We start from the raw sequence: 19,448 nt of genomic DNA, 5'->3' as shown, positions 1-19,448 counted from the left end.
AGCTTCATCTGCATTTGTAGCCGCTCCCCAGCACTAGCATCACCGCCTCAGCTCCACCTCAGATCATCAGGCATTAGATTCTCATAGGAGCACCGGTCCCTAGTGCCAAAAAAGGCTGGGGACCGCTGTAATAGAGGATAGATAACAGCGCCTTGTTCACCTTAGTGAAATTTACAATGACGATGATGAAACTTGCCAGCTACTATCCATGCTGGCATCATGGGTCAATATCCTGGAAAGAGAGGGGTGGAATATGGAGAAACCCCAGTATGAACAGGCTTTTCTCTCTGCTAATGTCAGTGTTCCAAACTAACACAAGAGTAGTGACATGTGAATGGAAGTGACCAGTGGATGGATTTAGTTTGCAAAAGAACAATATCATAAGCAAAGATAGGCCGTATAAGCACATAAAGAATGCAATGGACTGAAAAACAAACAAACCAACCAACAAGTGAAATATGCACCCCAGAAAGGTGAACATTTGAGGGGCTGATCAGCGAGAGAATAAACCAAGACGCTATTAATTTAGCTAAGCGCTATGGAAGGCTTTTCTGTGTGGAAGACGGATACAGCAGTAGCAGGAATTAGTTGTCTATTAAAAACCATAGTGATCTCTGAGCCAAACAATAGTAAGGTCTGAAAAGGTCTCTTGTAGAAAGCAACAAATTAGAAATAAGAGCTGATGTCACCTTGAAATATTTTTAATAAATTCCCAAGTGTTTCATTAAACTTGTGTTTTATCCTATGTTCTCTGAACCAAACTGATGCACTAAACGTATGACTCTATATAAAATTTTATGACTTTATATAAAGTTTCCTATTTTTCCAAATTAAAATATTTCTTTGTCTGTCAATACTACTGAAGATGTTTTCATTCCACTGCTGGATTGAGTTATTTATTAGTGAGTCATTTTTAGCAGTTATCATCAGTAAAACATTTTAATGACTTAAGATAGTGGTCACATAGCGTAAGTTTGCTTTTCGGTTACATGGTTTCGTTGGTGAGTTCACCCAATCCTTAATAAAAAATATAATGGCTTCATTAAAACAAACATTTGCCAGTGTGGCCGACAACTTATCATTGTCTCTCTTTTAAAGAGACAGAGGAGATTGGAGAGAGCTCAAGTGTTCAAGCACAATGGAATCACTTCAGTCCAGATACGACTGAAAGAGAAAGGAGGAGAATGCCAAAAAAGCAGAATGGAACAGATGGACCTGAAGAGAAAATGCTGACTGAATACGTCACCTCAGTAGCTAAGAGTCCTATATTTACCAGGCAACAAAACTCCTTAAACTAAAAGCCCATCGTTTATCCAGAAGATGCTCAGAGCGTGAAGGAGGTAGCTCACCGTCCAGCATTCCTCCTGTCCACCTGTTAGGGCCGGCCATGCCTCCTGCAGAGCAGGGGGCACACACGGTGCTGCACGGAGCCCCGCCAAACTGCTTTAATTGTCTGACTGTAGCAAAGGGGAAAGATGCTTACTTGGGTGTCACGGGAGAAGATGATCTCTTAGACATGCCTGTTGGAAAGTCGCATCTTTTCAGAGGGGACCCAGGGCTCACGCTGGGAATGGAAGTTGTTGTTCTCGGCCCTCTCTTCATCTTCTCCGTCTGTAGGGGACACAGAATAGGACAGCCATGGCCCACGATCAACACTACTTCTCCAATTTCTAAAAATACCCCCATGGAAGCAGCGCACAGCTTTCTTTCGGAAAGATCCACGTGAAGCTATAGTGCTCCCCACAATGGAACTGTTTGCAGAGAAGCAGCATGAGGTCACCACATTTAGGTCATCTAGTTTTAAAAAACAGGCTCAAAATGCAAAGATTTTCTTCTCCTTGTTACTGTGCAAAGAACCAACGACAGAACCATGCTATGGTCCTGGGTTCGTGGAAAGTGAAGAGAGTACGAAGATCTATGATCACTAGAAAAAAGCTACGGGTGGGTGCAAAAGTGTGGTTTTAACACTCGAGACAGTGAGCTGTGGACCCTAAGAGTATACCCTGTATAATGGGGCCTGCAACCCCTCCCATCCCTGTACGTCTTCCCCACGGCCTCCCTCGGCAGGAGGCCGCAGGCACGGGCCTTGGTGCCTGGCCCGCTGTGGGTGCTCCGCAAGGGTGCTTCCCTTCTCTCCCTAGCACACTTTTCATTTGGCCCCTGCACCCACGTACGTCAGCCCCCTTCCATAGTAATCCACCCTACAGTAAAACCTGAGGATCTGAATGAAACATTCGCTTCTCATGTGAGAATCGCAGGGGATTTAAAAAATAAATATAGTATTATAAAAATAAATGCCCCATAGGATGCACTGTGGTGGCTGTAAAAAAAGTCGACACATCGTTGGATGTGCCTCCCTTCAACAGGTGGACCTCAATCCCCTCCACACCTGCAGAACCGATGGTGTGCAACACCTGAGGCTGGTGAATACAAAGTATTGCAGCTCTCTCCCTCCCCCTCCCCTCTTTCTCTCCCTCTAGCATCTCTTGCTCTGGGGAAGCCAGCAGTCATGTCATCATGTCATCATGTTTGGACACTCGAGCAGCTCTGTGGGAAGGTCCACGCAGTTAGGAAGTGAGGCCATGTGAGTGAGCCATCGTAGGAGAGCCCCAGCCAAGCTTTCAGGTGACTGCAGCCCTGGCTGCCATCCTGACCACACTCTCACAAGAGACCCTGAACCAGAGCCACCCAAGCCGGCCTCAATTTCTGACCCAAAGAACCAGTGAGGTAATATATAGGTGTTTTAAGCGGCTAAGATTTTGCGTAATTTGTTACATAGCAAGCGATAACTAACAGAAGTCGTACAGTATGTATAATTTCTAAATAGAGATACATAATTGGGGGTACCTGCTCAACATTTGTTTTGCTGATGGTGTCATTATAATAGCAAAAATGTTTAAAGGCCACTGTTGTGGATGAAGGTTGACCTAGGACGTCGGTTCTAGTTGCCTATAGAGGGGAGACTGGCTCAGAATCAGACGTCTTTAAAGAAGCAGACGGGACACTTGGGACATTACTTCTGACTCCTGTCCTCTGGAGGGCAGGCTACAACAAGAACAAGGTCTTTAGGATTTTCCCCGAGGCACTAAGATTTAGGAGGGTACAAAAAGTTAAATGATTTTCAAAGTTTGGGCGAAATTTTAAACCAAATCTACCCCAGAGACTGATGGAAACAGAGGGCCAGCTCAAGCGCAGGGAGCAGGCACGCTGTCAGACAAACCATCTCCAGGGGCGAGCCAGGGGGTCTAAACCTACCGGAGAGGCCTCCGCTCCTGCTGGGACTTCTTTTCCACCATCTCCTACGCCAGATGTTGATGTAGCCTTCTTCCTCTCGGTGTTCCGGGTGGGAGAGGACTTGTAAGAAGGTTTAAAAAGGCCAGCAGGAGCTACATGAGGACAAGCATGGAATACTAGAGTTACAGTTTAACAGCCAGAGAGACGGGGACATAGACAGAAAAAGGAGCGGGAGCAGGGAGTTGGGAAGCATACCATATTTCTGTTAAAATATGACAAGGACTCAGAATGCGCCATACTTTTTCTCATGTGCACAGAAGGGGCTTCATCTTAAAAGATTCTCAAACTCAGTGCTCGAGAGTCCAGTTCATTTCTGGAGTTCCAAGCCTGGGCTTAGGAGACAGACCTAGCGCCGTCACCTAATAGCTGGATCATCTTGGGCAGGTTACTTAACCTCTCTAAATGTCAACTTCCTTGTGTAGAAAGAGTTAACACGACGGGCCTGACTGCTGTCCTTGCAAAGGCCTCCTTGCAAAGCTGGCCCTTGATTTCAAGAGTGTTCTCACCATTAACTGACTTCTCCTGCTTTCTTTCTGAGAGCCTGGAATTTGGGGATGAGCCTGGCAGGGGCTGCCTACGTGACCAGCCCCAATAAAAACCCGAGGTGCTGAGTCTCTAACGAGCTTCCCTGGTTGGCAACGTTTCACACATGTCACAACTCTCTGCTGCAGAAATGTGTTCTGTGTGACTATCCTAGGAGAGGACTCAGGAAGCTCGTGTCTAGTCTTCCCCAGACTTCATCTCATGCACCTTTCCCTTTGCCGATTTTGCTCTTCAGCCTTTCGCCGTAATAACTCACGGCTATGAGTCCTCCTACAAAATCATCGATCCTGGGAGTTGTCTTAGGGACTTCCTGACGCATTCACCTTCTCAAAATGGAAATATTTCCTACTTCCCAGGAAGTTTTTATTTGTTTGAGATATAATTCACATACCATAAAATTCATCCTTTTAAAATGCAGTGTTTTTTAGTATATTCACAAGGTCGTACAACCATAACTATAGTCTAATTCCAGAACATTTTCAACACCCCCAAAAGAACCCCTGTAACCACTAAGCATTCACTCCCCTTTTCCCCTTCCCTCGTTCCCTAGCAATGACTAATTTACTGTTTCTCTGATTTTGCCTATTCTGCACATTTCATATAAATGGAATTACGTAATTTGTGACATTTTGCATCTGGCTTCTTTCGCTGAGCATAATGTTTTCAAGGTTCACCATGTAACATGTATCAGTAATTCATTTCTTTTTATGGCTGAATAATATTCCACTTTATGGCTATACCACCATTTTACTTGTCCATTCATCTGTGGAAGGACATTTGCGTTGTTTACACTTATGGCTATAATGCATCGTGCTCCTCAGAATACTTGTGTACAAGCTTTTGTGTGAACACGTCTTCAACTTCCTTGCCTCTATACCTAAGAGTGGAATTGCTGGGTCATATGGTAACTCTATGTTTAACTTTTTGAGGAACTTGCCAGACTGTTCTCTAAAGCGACTGCACCATTTTTCATTCCCACTAGCAATGTATAAAGGTTACAATTTCTCCACATCCTCACCAACACTATTTTCCTTTTTTCTTTGAATTTTGGCCATTCTAGTAAATGTAAACTAATATCTCATTGTGATTTTGATTTGCATTTCCCTAATAACTAATGGTATTGAGCAACTTGTCGTGTGCTTATTGACCATTTGTATGTCTTCTTTGTGGAAATAGCACAACTATTAGGAAACAGCTAGAACTAGGTAGAGGATTGACTCCACGTCATTTATATGTCATCTCAGTGAACACGCTATCATAGGAACTGAGACCAGACCTACCCTAACATGGACACGGCGTTGCTCACGTGCAAACAGAGAGTGCTAGCCTTCATTAATCTTGCCGTGATCATTTGATTCACTTTGGTCAAGGAAGGGCTTTGACGGTATGGCCCAGTGATTCTCAGACATCAGTGTGCAGGTCTGGTGGGGCCTGAGAGTCTGCCTTCCTGACCAGCTCCCAGGTGATGCCAATGCTGCTGGTCCATGGACCAGCCCTTGAGTAGCAAGACTCTAGATTATTTGTTGAGTGCTTACTGTGCCGATCACTGTGCTATCTCATTTAATCCTGGTGGCGATTTAAAATAACTCCATTTTATACATGAGGAAACTGAGGCTTAGAGAGATTCATTAACTTACCCAAGCAGTAAGAACTACTAAGTGGTAGAGTTTGTCATGGGAGTCCAGAGACTGTCGTTTATGGGCTGTTTTGTGCCAAACCATCTCTTACAAAAAGTCTACTAACCTCCATAGCTCATGAAGTGGACTTTTCCCCTACCCCTAATCCACACGCCCTCAATGATAAAATCATTTACTCACCTTTGTGACACTTAAAAATAGCAATAGCAAGACACCGGTGGAGAGAAAATGTTATTAACCATTGACGACATTTCACGAAGCCAGCAAATGGGAAGCAAAATACAGAAATATAGGAATAACTCATAGGCCGACCAACACCACTTCTGCCATTTTCCTCAGTGTCACCACCTTGGCCTCTTTTACCTGAGTCACTGGCCTGCTCAGAGAGCATGAGTGTGCTTCTGCTTCTGGCTAAAGAAGCCTGTGTGGGTGTCAACAGTCGCATAACAAGAAAGTTTTCCGTGGGACTAAGGTGCATGCGATGAGCTGAGGGACGGAATCAAATAAAAATTTTAAAAAGCAAAATTAAAACAAAACAAAATGCTTAAAACAACACAATGCATGATGCAGATTAAGTTTTGGATGGTAGAACGAATGTGGAAATTAAAGATATTCTAGCAAAGGATGGCTTCACAGTTCGTCAGAGTAAACTAAAATAAATGATGTGTCATCTAGAGTGTGAAAGAGTGCGTTAATCCTCGTGGGGGCCAGAATTCATTCGATATGTGATTACACTACTACCCTTATCGCTCAAAGAGAATTAGCCCATCTTCCACGACGTAATATGGACTCAAGAAACCATTTACTCACCAACTACATGCAGCATTGAAAAAGAGATTATTCCTGCAAAACACTTGTTTTAGGTCCCTCTGTTAAGAAATATTTCATAACAGACCGATTTCGTTAATGTACAAATATGCATTCTTTCATACTTTTTCCATGTAAATAAGGGCAAAAATTAAGTAAGCACAAAAATAAAAACAGCCCACTGATTATCAACTTTAACGGAAGGAATAGTATTCATAATCCAAAATTCAGTGACCGAAATGTCATTTTGATGGTTTTGGAACGTACTGTATGGTAATGGATTAACTTTTCCATTACTTTATATTTTGGGGGTACCCAGTAGCCAGTAAATGGTTTGAGAATTGAAACTTTTCAATTTATAATCCACAAGCAGGTAATTCCATTGCCAACAAAATATAATAACATACTGATATCTTTACATACTAATCGATGCGAATATGAATTTAACATTAATTTGTAACCATGTGAATTCATGAAAACATGGAATACACTTGCTAATGGAACGGCTAGAGTTAAGAGTATGCAGATATTTTCTCATTTAACTCTAAATTAATTCAAGGTTTCCAGGGCTTACCCACGAACAACATCAGAGATCAGCCACACTGACACTTATGCGGTCTCTGACGCACGGAGGTTCAAGGTCAATGCCATTGAAAAACAACCAGGAAGACACGCTGGCCTCCTCAAAATCACAAATATCCTTCTGCTCACCCTTTGGTGATGACTTGATGTGTTAAATACTCCACTGGCACCTGACACTTCTTCGATGCTTTAAAATACACGTTTGACGCATGAAGAGCTTCCCTCCCTTCCCTAACCTAACATACTCTGAAAGGTATAAATTCAGACTTTTAGTGACGCATCTGAGCTTCAGTTAGGACTCGGGTGGTTTTAAATCTATTCAGTTTCTGGAACTGGCACACATCCTCTACATATCATGTCTCACCTCGAAACAGAATGCCAGGAAAGGCCACCCATCCTTTTCCTATTTTAAAGGCTTCATATTAATTCCGAACTTCTGTTTTCAAAGCAGAAGTGCGCAGGCCAACATACCACAGAGCCCCATTTTTTCACACATCTGAGTTTCCCACATACCTGTGCCTCATCAATTCTGCTGTTTCCAACTAATCAACTATATCGGATCGATAACGGAGCAGTTATTATTTTAAAGGTCACATCTGCCCACTGGTCAGTTAATTCTGAGACAGGACAACTCCTGCATGCACTGTGGAAGATGGCATAGTCTCTTTCAGACCAAGAACAGCATTAACTCCTGTCTCTGTACAACACCAACCTGGCACTAAAGGGCAATGCTACTTTCCAAAGTCCCATTAGTGAGGCCCTGGGGCTCCCACATTTAGACCACAAGACTAGGATAATGGAGGTATTTGCACAAGACTCAAGAGAGGCTCTCACAAAGACTGACATTAAGACGCTCACACTAGAAAGAAAACTGGAGAGACCAAATCTGCACGTTCACTTGCCTCGGTCGGGGGAATAGGATATTGCCGCGGTGGATGAAGACAGGCGCTTACTCATGGGAGTCTCCGTCTGCTTTGGCAAATTCATGGTTGATGTTGAAAGTTTGTCACATGCTGCAGAGAAATGTATTAAAGACATTGGTATCCGCACCACCGTAGACTGAGAAATAACACATCCCAGCGTTCTTCCTGTCCTCATCCACACGCCTTCCAACCGCTGGGGCACAGCGCATTGCTTCCATCGTCCTGCTGCCTACCTAGCTTATTTGGAAATGTCCACAGCAGCCACCGGTCTGAGGCAAGGTCTTGTCTTCTATTTCTCAACTCTCTTCTTCTCTTTGATTCCAAATGTTCAACCTCACCTGACTGTTCAACTAAAGCCATGCTAATCCCACCAGCAAATCATTTCCTTGTGTCCAGGGGCTTTTATTCAGTATATTCAGACCACATGAAAACAAAACCGACCTGGACCCAGAGACAAATCACCACTGGAAAATGTCCTATGGTCTGACTGAGACTGTGTAAGCTGAAAATGGACTCTTTCTGAAGGTTATCTATAGCTCAGGTTAGAGAGAAGTCATTTGCAAGGCAAGGAGCTGTATTTAAAGTAGAACAACCTTTAGTAGTCGGTTTCTTCCTTGTACCAAGAGACGGGGGTCACAATGGCCTTCTGTCAAATGCTATGACTGTTTATAATTAGGATTTTAACATGTGGTCCCAGGTTTGATGTTCTTAATTTCCAGCCATTATTTTAGACTGGTTTCTAAATTAAACCATTACAGCGAACGAAGAGATGCTGACAGTGCCCTGCCAAGCCATACCAGAAAGAAAAGATGTGTGTCCTGGCTTTAAAGGAAGCAAATTCATTGATCGGATTATCAAAATCTACTCCTCCCCTCATGTTTTCGAATGAGAGAATCGCCATGTTTGACCACTTTCTCTGACCAAGTGACAATCTAAAAAAAAAGTTAATTAACTTAAGCCGAAGTAAAATTATAATAAATTCTGTTTTAGTATAAATAAAACATTTAAACTTAAAATCAGAGTTTCGATACACCTACTTTTCAAGTTTTCAGTACTTTTGCAACTACTTAATGTTCTAGAAAAAAAAATGAACCATTAGAAATTACATAAAGCCATGTAATTGGAGAGGGGTACACATTTCTCTCTTTGCCTCAGGTTCCAATATTGCTCAGCAGCATGGCACGGGTCTTTAGAAATTCAGTATTTTATTCACCGTGGATTATTCTGCAGTAATTGTGATTTATTTGAATATTATTTTATCTTGATTAATGAGATTTATGGTGCCCCCCTAAATTGCGAGCCCGAGTCCGGTACCGCACTCACCTGACCCTGGCCTGGATCCTGGGTGCGACTCCCAAGGGGTAATTATCACTCTATCTGCCCTTCTCTGTCGAGAGAAGGCCAGTGCCCACAGTACAGCTCACTCGGCCCATGTATCAAAGTCTGTGCTACTCAGTAAGACTAAGAAAGATTATTCTTTGTCAAAGGAATGCTGGAAACCAAGATTATTTATTCTTACTGCTATAAATTGATCTTCTGCATTGCTGGTAAATACTGCATCCCTCTTACATCTTTTTTCCTTGCCAGCCAAAGATGGGTTAAAGTTCTAAAATCATTATTCAATGGGAGCAAAGTTTTGCTAGTTCTGTTTTTGATCTAGATCCTAAGAATTTCCCACACCTGCATCGAAAGCAGAGAGCCTTCTGTAGAAATGAAATCAAGAACAAAGGCAACTGATCTTGTTTAGATCCCCAGGGTTAGGACAGATAAACCACTCCCTCTCAAACGCCTCTCCAGACATCCATCACATTAACACCCAGAACTCTGTGTGATCACAGGTTTTGGTAATCAGAAGTGATTGAAACACAATACTACATAATGCCCAAAACTGATGATTAATGAGTGTGAAAGATCTAAATGCACACAAGTCAAACATTGACAAGATTTTCAAGGCAGAAGTTGGTGAGCTAAGGATGAAATGTCTCCAGGGCACTAGGATGCAAGGCATGCACAGCTCCACCGTGACAGAGAACAAAGAAATGTGGGCATGTCATTCACATTGCTAGAAAAAAGTTCTAAGGGGTCAGACTAAGAAATCAATTGTAAAGTGCTTGAGACAGACATGGTGATGGAGGAGGGTGATCAGAACAGTCATCGCAAAACGTCATGGCACTGTGATGCTCAAATATACCGTTGGTGGACTCGGCAGCAGCGGCAGTGGTCCCTGGGTCCGGAGGGAGGGTGCTGGCTGTTAAACCTAGAGGAGGGGGTGGGGCATTTTCTGATTCACCTACACAGCAAAAAGTCAGAGCAAAGAGAGGTAAAAGGAAAAAGTCCCAATTTCTGGTTGACTTTAGTTTCTAATGAGGAAATTAGAAAAAGTAACTGAAATGAGTTGTTGACTTCTCAAAGACAGAAGAAAATAAAGTACATTCACTGACAAAAGATTAAAAGCACAATACAGCAAAGCCAAGAAATGTAAACGTAAACCCATTTGCGCTCAGTAAAAGCTAGTATATAACTCCTGCATTAAAGAATGACAAGATCACAGAAAAACAGACTCTGAAGATAGGAAAAAGCCACCCAGAGACTGGTAACAATCCATAGATTAAATTAAACACTTGAAAATTTAAAGATGAGTATGAACTGGATAATGGAATAAATAAGTCATCTTGAAACAAAATGGAAAGAGCAACAAAAATTAATAATGAGGAAGGAAAAACCCCAGCCGCTTTTAGAGGGTAAACAACTGCTGCCCAGGCTTTCTGGGTCATGCTGCAGCAGTGACTTAGCCTACTGCTATTGACAACCCCCACCCCACCCCCCCTACCCCCCCGCCCAAGGCTCCTCATGCTTCGCTACCAGAAATCGGATTATCCCTGGGCTTGCAGGCTGGACGGGGTTAACCAGACTGCATTCCTTTTCATTGCTTTCCTTTTGCTTTACCTCACAGCCCAGGGACGGTATCAACTGCTGTCTGCTAGCAAAAAGAATGCACAGAAATGCATATGCGGGAAGCTTGGCAGTTTGAAACATCGCATCTGAAAGAGGTACCTATATAGATTGGTACAAAGCATCCCCCAGACCCTATAGGCTGTGTCTAAGGTCTCCCACCTGCCCTGGGGCCCTGCAATGCAGGGGCAGCCCTACACTTACCATCACGTCCTACTGGCCCTGCAGCTGGCGAAGGTCCCCATGAGCATTTCTTCTTCAGTTCCAGCTGCTGTGTGCGCTCTATGGATCTGCGCATCATCGCCTCCAGCCGTTCCTGCCCAGTTCATGCAAGGGAGAGCAAGATTAACCACCAGCCTCTCAGCACTGCCGCACCTCAGTGCTGGGGTGAGTCACCAAGTGGGGCTCTGTGCTCAGCATCCAAAACCTAGGCACACGTGCTCTCTGCCACACCAGGCGCTTCTCAGTGGGTGGAGAGTAAACAATGCAGCTGGTGCAGCTTTCTGCCCCAACACCTCATCCTTGGGCGAGGCTGCCGCATCCAGGCCTTGATTTGTTTAAGAATAATGCCAGACAAGCATTAACCCCTTGAGGCCTGTCTCAAGTCCCGGTTTGCCCCACCTAGCAGGAGAACTGGAATTGTGCTCTAGAACCAACCACATGCTCTCTAGTTGAAAATGCGTGAAGTGTTCTGATTTGCAAAGACTTAAATTTAAATATTATTTGAATTTTATAACCTTAAGCCTAACTTTTTGAGGGTGATACATGACTTTGAGATCTATTTTGCATTTTTATGTCAGAGCTTCTTAAAGGGGAATCAACCGTTTTCCACATTGCAACACTTTTCTGCTACGCAGTTATCTGAGGGTAATGCTACATATTTCAAATTTTATTTTTTATTTTAATTATTAATTTTTGATTACAAATTTTGGGGGTGACATTAATAAAACCAAATAAGTTTCAAGCATACAATTAAACAGTGTGTCGTATGTATACTACATCGTGTGTTCACCACCGAAAGTTAGATTTCCTTCCGTCACCAAATATTTGACCCCCATATTTCGAAATTTAAGAGAGACAAGAGTAGGGAACCTTATAGCTACAAAAAAAGAAAACATCTGTGCATTCTCAGACTTAGATGAGAGAAGAACTAAACAGATTTTAGCCAGAAGAGTAAAACAACAAGCAGCCTTCTCTTTTAACAGAGCCTTTATCAAAAGCCCTCCCCTTCCCGCTGTATTACCCCAATTGTCACTTTCATGACGTTGAGCCTGGCTGGTGGCAAATACTTCCCTGGCATTGGAGTTCCAGTTCTGCACTCCTTACTGCTCCAATGACACGGCAAATACCAAACCCTCTCCCTGCCTCCACTGGAGCAGACCAAAGCAAGGTAAACGGTTACACTGATACCCTTTGGCCTCCATAAAACCCACCACGAGGTGCTTCGGGAACTGGGCTAATCATAGCCCACCTCCAAAGCAAAAAGATAACTCTTTTCTCATGGCTTAAATAAACAAGCCAAATTAAGTTAGGGCAGCACCGACTGAGTAGCTGTGACTTAAGGACTGGGGAAAGGCTCCCTTATTCCACTTACTAGAAACAGAGAAAGGTCACTTAGGAGGGACCTGGATCTATCCCTTTGTCAACGCCAAAGGGATGGGAGGAGCATTCTCCCCATCTCAGCCTCATCTGCATAATTTCTCTTTGAATAGCACATTGCTAAGAGGCAGCCTCTCCAGGGACCTGTGAGCAGAAAAGGGATTTGTATTTGCTCTCGATTTTGGCTGAGGCCCTATAATCATGAGTGTGCGCTTCCTGGCAGAGTCCTGTCGTCACAACCCTGGCTCAGCAAATTCTGACGGCCAAGCCTGGGGGTCTGCCTGAGAAAAGTTGGGGGTGTGGACGGACTAGAACTTGACTATTAGACACTTGAAGTGTGGTCACTTTGAGACTAGAGCTGAATAGTAACTTCATTATATGGATCTAACATAAAGTATTTAACCGATAACCTAATTTAAATGTTCAAACCGTTCACCTCAGAGTGAATTTACTATTGAGAGGGTTCTGAGAGATTTCCTGCATGCTAAAAGGACTTCACAAGGTAGTCCCTCGTCTGCCAATGAAAAATAAGAATACCAAGATTTGTCAAGCCAACCTTACCACCGAGTAGCTATCTAGGGGCATAATTAGAAGGGAATGCTCACCCAAAGCCAGACCTACTCCTGGACTGATCAGCTACCTCTCCATCCAACCCCAATCCACTGAGCTCTTCTAAATTCCACCATTAGAAATTCATTCCTCTGAACCATAAGTAGGATTATAAAAATGAAGCTATCCCTAAGAGAAGATACAATCACTTTGTGTCACCCACGTTTGGACAGATGATGAAAAATAGGTGGTAACCAAGGGACTATGGAACTCAGAGTCGTCAGAATGGGGTGATTCAAACATGTCGAAAACAAAACTGGCCCACTTCACTCTTGTTAGTGGTTAATCCCACATAGGTCAGTATTTGTGTGTGTGTGTGTGTGTGTGTGTGTGTGTGTGTGTGTGTGTGTGTGTGTGTGTGTGTCTTTCTGTTCCTTCATGTGATGGAATGAAAAGAATCCTGGCTTTGGAGGGGAGATATGGATTCAAAACCCACCTCTGTCTGCTGCCTTTTAGCCTTGTAAGCTCCGTTTAACATCATTGGGCATCAGTTTCCTACTGTATGAAATGGGGATATTACGTACATCAGCAGACCACCCAAGTCTGCAAGATAAGGACTAGCATAATAAGTCCTGAGCCAATGCTAACTGAACCCAAATTTGAAGGGGAAGATTAACAACAGGGCAGTTTACAGCAGTGGTTCCCAAACTAGAGTGAGCCTGCATCAGAATCCCCTGGATGGCCCACAGTACCACTGCTGGGCCCAGCCCGCAGAATTTCAGATTCTGTAGGTCTGAGGTGAAGCCTGCTGAGAATGTGCATTTCTGACAGGTTCCCAGGTGATGCTGGTGCTGCTGGTCCTGGGGCTGCGCTGCGGGAAGCACTGGTTAGAGGGAAGGCTGAGCATGAGAGAGCGTCTGAGAAAGTTCGGTCACATCAGAAGAATAGTATTAATAAATATTAGGGTTGCATACTGCATAAACAGTTCCTGCCAAGCTCTGGTTCTCCTGATGATCGACAGAGGATGGAGAAAGGGCGAGGCAGATTCTCGTCCCTAGAATGTCCTCTTTCGGGTGGTGCTTAGTAGAAGGAAGGAACCAGGAGAATCCCACCCTTGACCCCTTGAGCTCTGGCCCTAGATCTGCCTGGATGAACCCAGAAGAGAATCATGACCAAGGTGACCCACTGAGCTGGCCGAAGCAGCATAAAAGGCCTCCGGCAAGGCACGGCCCAGACACTGCTACCGAGACAGCCGGCTCTGGTAGGAGTGGAGGGCTGGCTGTGTCTTTTCCAGTGCCCTTATTATGCACACGTTCTGGGGATGACAATGTGGGACAAGGCCCCAAATGGTCCTCAGCATGGTTCTGTAGAGGATCTTTCTCTCTTCTAACAGACACCCACATCTGACCAGAAAGGCCAGGTAGTCATCATGTCCCCACGACAGCCGATGCCCTCTGGGAGAGGCCGGCTCGCAGTTTAGTGAAGCTTTTGTTAAGTTCAGAAATTTCTCATTTTTATACTCGGCCTGGTGGGTCTTGTAAGGTATCAAGCAATAAGAATGTGTGAAGTTGTAATGTGTCGAAATATCTTGTAGAGATGAAGCTTCTCTCTGAAAGAGGCCTTTCCTGGGTGCCTGTTTAGCAGAGGAATGTGCAGTTGGCTTTGCTAGATCTCATTTTCCAGGGCCTCCAGTCAGGAGGCTATACTCCCCAAGTGGGCAAAAGATGAGAACATTGTGTTGTCAGCCCTAAGTCGGGGAGGTGACAAGGGCTTGTTCCAGAAGCTTGATTCCTGGGACATGTGAGGGTCGGAGGAACCCACCTTAAGGATAAGGCGGCCTATAGTGAGAGAATGAGCTCAGAGTCAGGGTGTCAAGTGGACACTGGAAACAGCCCTGCTTCTCCAGGGCAGGCCTGACCAACCTCCAGCCCTCAAGACCTCTGGGAGCCAGGCCATCTGTGTTGACCACCTCTGTGTTGGCAGACAAGATGCCTCCTGGCCGAGTTGAGGGCTTGCCCGCACAGCTGTGAAGAGCTACCAAGAGCAACATCATGGCTGCCCTAGGGACATGGAGCCAGAACAGGGCTGGGGGAGGCGGGGAGTCGGCAGGCCTTTTATGAGCTCCTAATATCAGCTCTACAGAGGTAGGACTTGATGGGGCGACCCAAACACTTTCCGACAAGCTAGAGAAGCAAAATGGGCTGTGATGGAATGAACGTCTTCCAGCAGAGGCTTCACCCTGGTTGACAAGACAGAGTGTCACCAAAAGAAGTGAAATCAGCCACTGGGAAGAAAATGGAGAACCTCCACAGCCATGCGCCAAGCAGGCAGCAGTCCTTCCAAAAATCTCCAGTGAACCATGGGGGCAAATGCAGAGGGTTTTCTGAGGAAAGGGGTTCATGCAGTGTAGGCTTATCCGTTCTTTCCAAACATCACTCATGAGAATGCCAAACAGGCCTGTGCGTGGGCAGAGCGCCAAAGCTTATGTGCTTAACACGCCAGCCTGCGTATGGAAAGTCCCTAAGCTCTACCTAGGTCTCCCAGGGGGCCGTGAGGGTGGGAGCAGGTGGCAGAAGGAGCCTGCAGCTTCCTTGCGTTGCTACACGACCACGGGAGGCCCAGCTCTCAGTCCTGCCCCGTTGTGTCCAGGGAGAAGAGGGAAGGAAGCCTGGCTTGTGTCTGTGCCGACGAGGACCGGATGACATCTCTCCTTCCCTGCCATCGTCATGTTAGGAACAAACGGGAGCACGCGAAGCAAAGAAAAAATGATCTGGAGGCGCAACCGCAAGATTCAGCTGCATCAGGACCAACCACCTGGCATGACATTCTCTCATCTGCAAGAGGAGGGAGTCTGATAGCTTGATTGAAAATGCTTCCGGCATTATTGTTTAATAAAGAAAAATTACAGACAGGGAGTGCCTCAAAGGCGAACCTCTGCGACACTGTCAGGTGTGTCAGAGGCTCGGGAAGTGTCTCTCATGACTACATAGCACCCCCTCCCTTCCTGGAAGCAGCAGTGACACACTCGCTCTGGAATCAGCAGTCCCGCAGGATGTCAGTAATCAAAATGGAGAGACCAGGGACAAAGGAGATAAGCTGTGAGTCAAGGATTGGAGGATGGGAAGAACACAGGAGAGTCCGGTGACTCAGGACAAATACATACGGGCTGGGAACGGGGAGATTGGGCCCAGGTTACTGCAGCAGCCTAGCACACTGTGGCTTTTTTCTTAGTCTACACACTGTGCCATAACCTTTTCTGGGTAGCTCCCTTTTGACCTTCTTTCAGACAAGGTCAGCTGAAGTCACGGAAGGGTCTTGAACATTTCTGACCATTACACTGTGGTAGGTGCTCCGCTGGGCACTTTCATAAAAGTCACCTCCTTTAATTCCTGTGAGCACTTCTGTTTTGGGCTAAAGGGACTGAGTTAGAGGGTTATGAGGGGCTATGTGACTTGCCGCTAGTTATCGGCTATCTAGTGGTAGAACTGAGATTTGCACAGGGAACGGATGAAGCCACACGGTGATCGGGGGGATGCAGCTAGCAACAGCGCACTGTGGCTAAGACCCCTGCTTAGACCTTCATTTGCTAAGAGGAACAAAGAAATCTCCGTGTAAATGAATGCTTTGTGGGCAAAGATAGGTGTAATTGTGTGTGCGCGTGCGCACATTCATGTTTTTTTAAATTGAAAAAAAAAGAGGAAGAGGTAAAGCATTCAGACCATAATGTCTGAATGATAAACCATTCAGACATTAAAAAATACTGAGTTTATACAAATGTTTCTATATCCTATAGTGTTGGCGAGTAACAAGTGTCTATATTGTTCATACTAAATGATGAGTCATTATACCTTATGAATAAAATATGATCATCACCTGATACAAGGCTACGATTACGTCCTTAAAATATACTTGTTAAGAAAATGTGCACTCCAAATATGCTTTCTAAATATATTTTCAAAGTTTAGTAATAAAGGACTCTGCAGAGCTAATTACGTTCCATTTGTTTCTTGAAAGGTAACTGGAGAGAAAGGTTGATTAAAGCAAGGAACCGCATTAAAACTTAAATATACTGGCATCTTTGTATCTGAAGGTAGACTACTTGATTTTCCAGTGGTAAATAACGGATCAAGTTCTCTTCTATCCTCACGGCCCTTCCTCTGGCCTCATGTCTGCCGTGCAGGCACGGACCCCCAGCGTAACCCCCAGGCCTGCATCACCCAGTCCCTGTCCACGATCCCCTTCAGGTCCTAGAGTCAGAGAAGGTTAGGCCTGAAAGAGGCCTTGGAGACTGCTGAACCCAACCCCCTCACTTCAGAGAGGAACAATTCAAGGCCCAGAGAGGCCAACTGGCCTGTCTAAGGTCACAGAGAAAATGAACAGCTGAGCTGAAGGGATAAGTCTCTTCGCTCCTATTCTAGTGCTGCTTCCACTGTATTGTGTCACGCTGCTGAGAGAAGGCACGGGGAGCCACCAAGGAGAGAGCTTAGGCACAGATCTCTCTCATACCCCTGAACTGGGCAGGACACTCAGGCGCCCAGCGCACCAGCTGCGTGTGAGCCGCTGAGATGGCCTGCGGCTCCCAGGACCTTACCTCCTCCTCCCGGAGCTTCTGCTTCCTCTTCTCTTCCACGGCAGCCCTCTTCTGGTCCTCCCGCTGTCGTTGCTCCTCCAGCTTCCGCCATCGCTCCTCGATTTGCTTTTCATACTGGAGCTTGGCTCGTTTCTGTTTCTCTAGGATCTGCTGCTCCCGGGCAGCTGGGGGAAGGAAATCGGAAGAGAGGTGTCATGACCAGAGCACCTCGCATTGTTTGGATTAAGATCAAAAACACAGAAGTGTGAGCGAGACCGAAAACAGAGCCTGGTAGGATCTTAGACTGCAGTAACCGAGATGAGGGGTTCTGGCACCTCGGCCACTAGCTGGGTGACCCTCGGCATGTTAACCATGTAACTGTTCTGCTTTGGTATCCCCCTCTGTGAAGTGGGGACAGTCATGTTTGCAACATCATAGTGCTGCGAAGACGGAATGAGACAATGCACAGAAAGTGTACAGTAAGTGTCTCTACACGCAGGAGCCACTGCTATCATGAAGTTAGACTCATCGCACTGTCTAAGCCATACACGGGTTGAGAAACGAGAGTTGCAAAGATCTGTTCATTCAAAACATGTTAACTGGGCATACACCAAGCAGCAGACACAGGGCTAGGCAAGGGAGTGAACACATGAATAAGATCGGCCTTCCCCACAAGATGATTCCCAAAGGGGCCTTACCTCCACCTGGCTGCATCAGGGAAGGGTCCCCTGGAGGACAAGATGCCTGAGCCGCCCAGCAGGGGGCAGTCAAGGAGATCCTGAATGCTCCTCATTCGTCTCGATTCAGTGGGGAAATCACTACCCATCTACCTTAGAGCTCCCTGTGGGACATGTCATATTTATCCATACCTGGCCTCCAAAAGGTGAGAGCCTTTCTCAACCACGTTCCCCATCCTAACACAGAAAATGTCTTTAGTGCAGATTTTCTCAGTTCTCCTGAGGATGCCCCTTCTACACGCCCGAGCGCGCCCGAGTGAGAGCATGCAGTGCATGCCCAAGGTGCGGGGGCAGCAGCTGCTTCCCACTCTTCCCCATGCTATCTGCACAGTGCCCGGAACACAGCACAGGTTCACTGTTTGCTAAGTGAGTGCATGAATTACGTAATTGTGATTGTGCCAGAGGCAGTGGAGGTTTGCCCCTAATTCTCCAGATTCATCTAACAACTGTCCTAGTTCTCTTCCAATTCACTCACAAATCTCTAAGGCTCTGAGAAAAGACACCACCGTATCTCCACTTCCTTGGACCTAAACAGCAAAGGGCACAACTTACCGAGACATTTTTCTTTTTCTTCTCGTCTTTCTTTAGCTAGTCTCTGTCTCTCATCGGATCTTAAAAAGCCATCCATGCCTGCAAGAAAGAAAACACAATGAAACACTTTTTCACTCTCCCTGTTTGCTGAGTGCCAGGGTGGCTGGGTCCGCACTCGGGGTCTGGCCACATGCACACATCATCCGCCACCATTGCTTCATCCTCGGAGACCTGATCTGTCACTCTACATCACGCACATGGTCCGCCCTGGGAGCTGACGGGCAGTAGCCATGATTTCCACATTCACTCACCAGTGTGAGCCCTGGAGGACGAAGCTCTTTCCCTAGTCCTCTGTCTGTGGGCCTGGCCTTGGAGGGGTCAGAAAGTGTAACAGGTGACAGAGAGGCCTGGCAGAAAAGCCCACCAAGTCTCCCCCAGCCTGGCCCCTAGGGGAGGGAAGAAAGTGGGCACAAAAGTGGACACGACTATTACATAGATAATGAACATTCAACTGTCTGGAAGGAACCAAATGCCAAGGGAAACACATGAGTTCCTCAGGTGAGCTCTGAGAAGCAAAACGCTCGTTTGATTTCACTTCCGCTAAGTTTGCTCCAGTGGCACTCTTGGTGTTTCTGAATCACAAAGAAACAATATAATATACTCTTGTTTATCTGTCATTTAATTCCTACAAGAAATAAAATGGAACAAATAGTGGTCCCTCCCC

At 45.5% G+C, this 19,448-nt stretch overlaps 1 protein-coding gene across 3 annotated transcripts in view; it reads right to left on the bottom strand.

Annotated features, from left to right (window-relative positions):
• The window catches only part of MAP7D2 (MAP7 domain containing 2), a 90,265-nt gene that overhangs the window by 29,203 nt on the left and 41,614 nt on the right, over positions 1-19,448 (bottom strand). For all 3 annotated transcript variants that reach the window (XM_039852266.1, XM_039852265.1, XM_039852267.1), the window contains exons 2-8: positions 18,746-18,823; positions 17,478-17,641; positions 10,943-11,054; positions 7,766-7,876; positions 5,838-5,960; positions 3,256-3,386; positions 1,484-1,611 (exon numbers count right to left, since the gene is read on the bottom strand). In XM_039852266.1, coding sequence (XP_039708200.1) covers positions 1,484-1,611; positions 3,256-3,386; positions 5,838-5,960; positions 7,766-7,876; positions 10,943-11,054; positions 17,478-17,641; positions 18,746-18,821 — 845 coding nt within the window. In that variant the 5' untranslated portion in view covers positions 18,822-18,823. The remainder of the gene's footprint in view (positions 1-1,483; positions 1,612-3,255; positions 3,387-5,837; positions 5,961-7,765; positions 7,877-10,942; positions 11,055-17,477; positions 17,642-18,745; positions 18,824-19,448) is intronic.

Source organism: Pteropus medius, unplaced genomic scaffold (genome assembly GCF_902729225.1).
Source record: "Pteropus medius unplaced genomic scaffold, Ma_sr-lr_union100, whole genome shotgun sequence".
Lineage (NCBI taxonomy): Eukaryota > Metazoa > Chordata > Mammalia > Chiroptera > Pteropodidae > Pteropus > Pteropus medius.
Note: the sequence above shows the minus strand (reverse complement) of the source record. Positions and strands in the feature narration are given on the sequence as shown.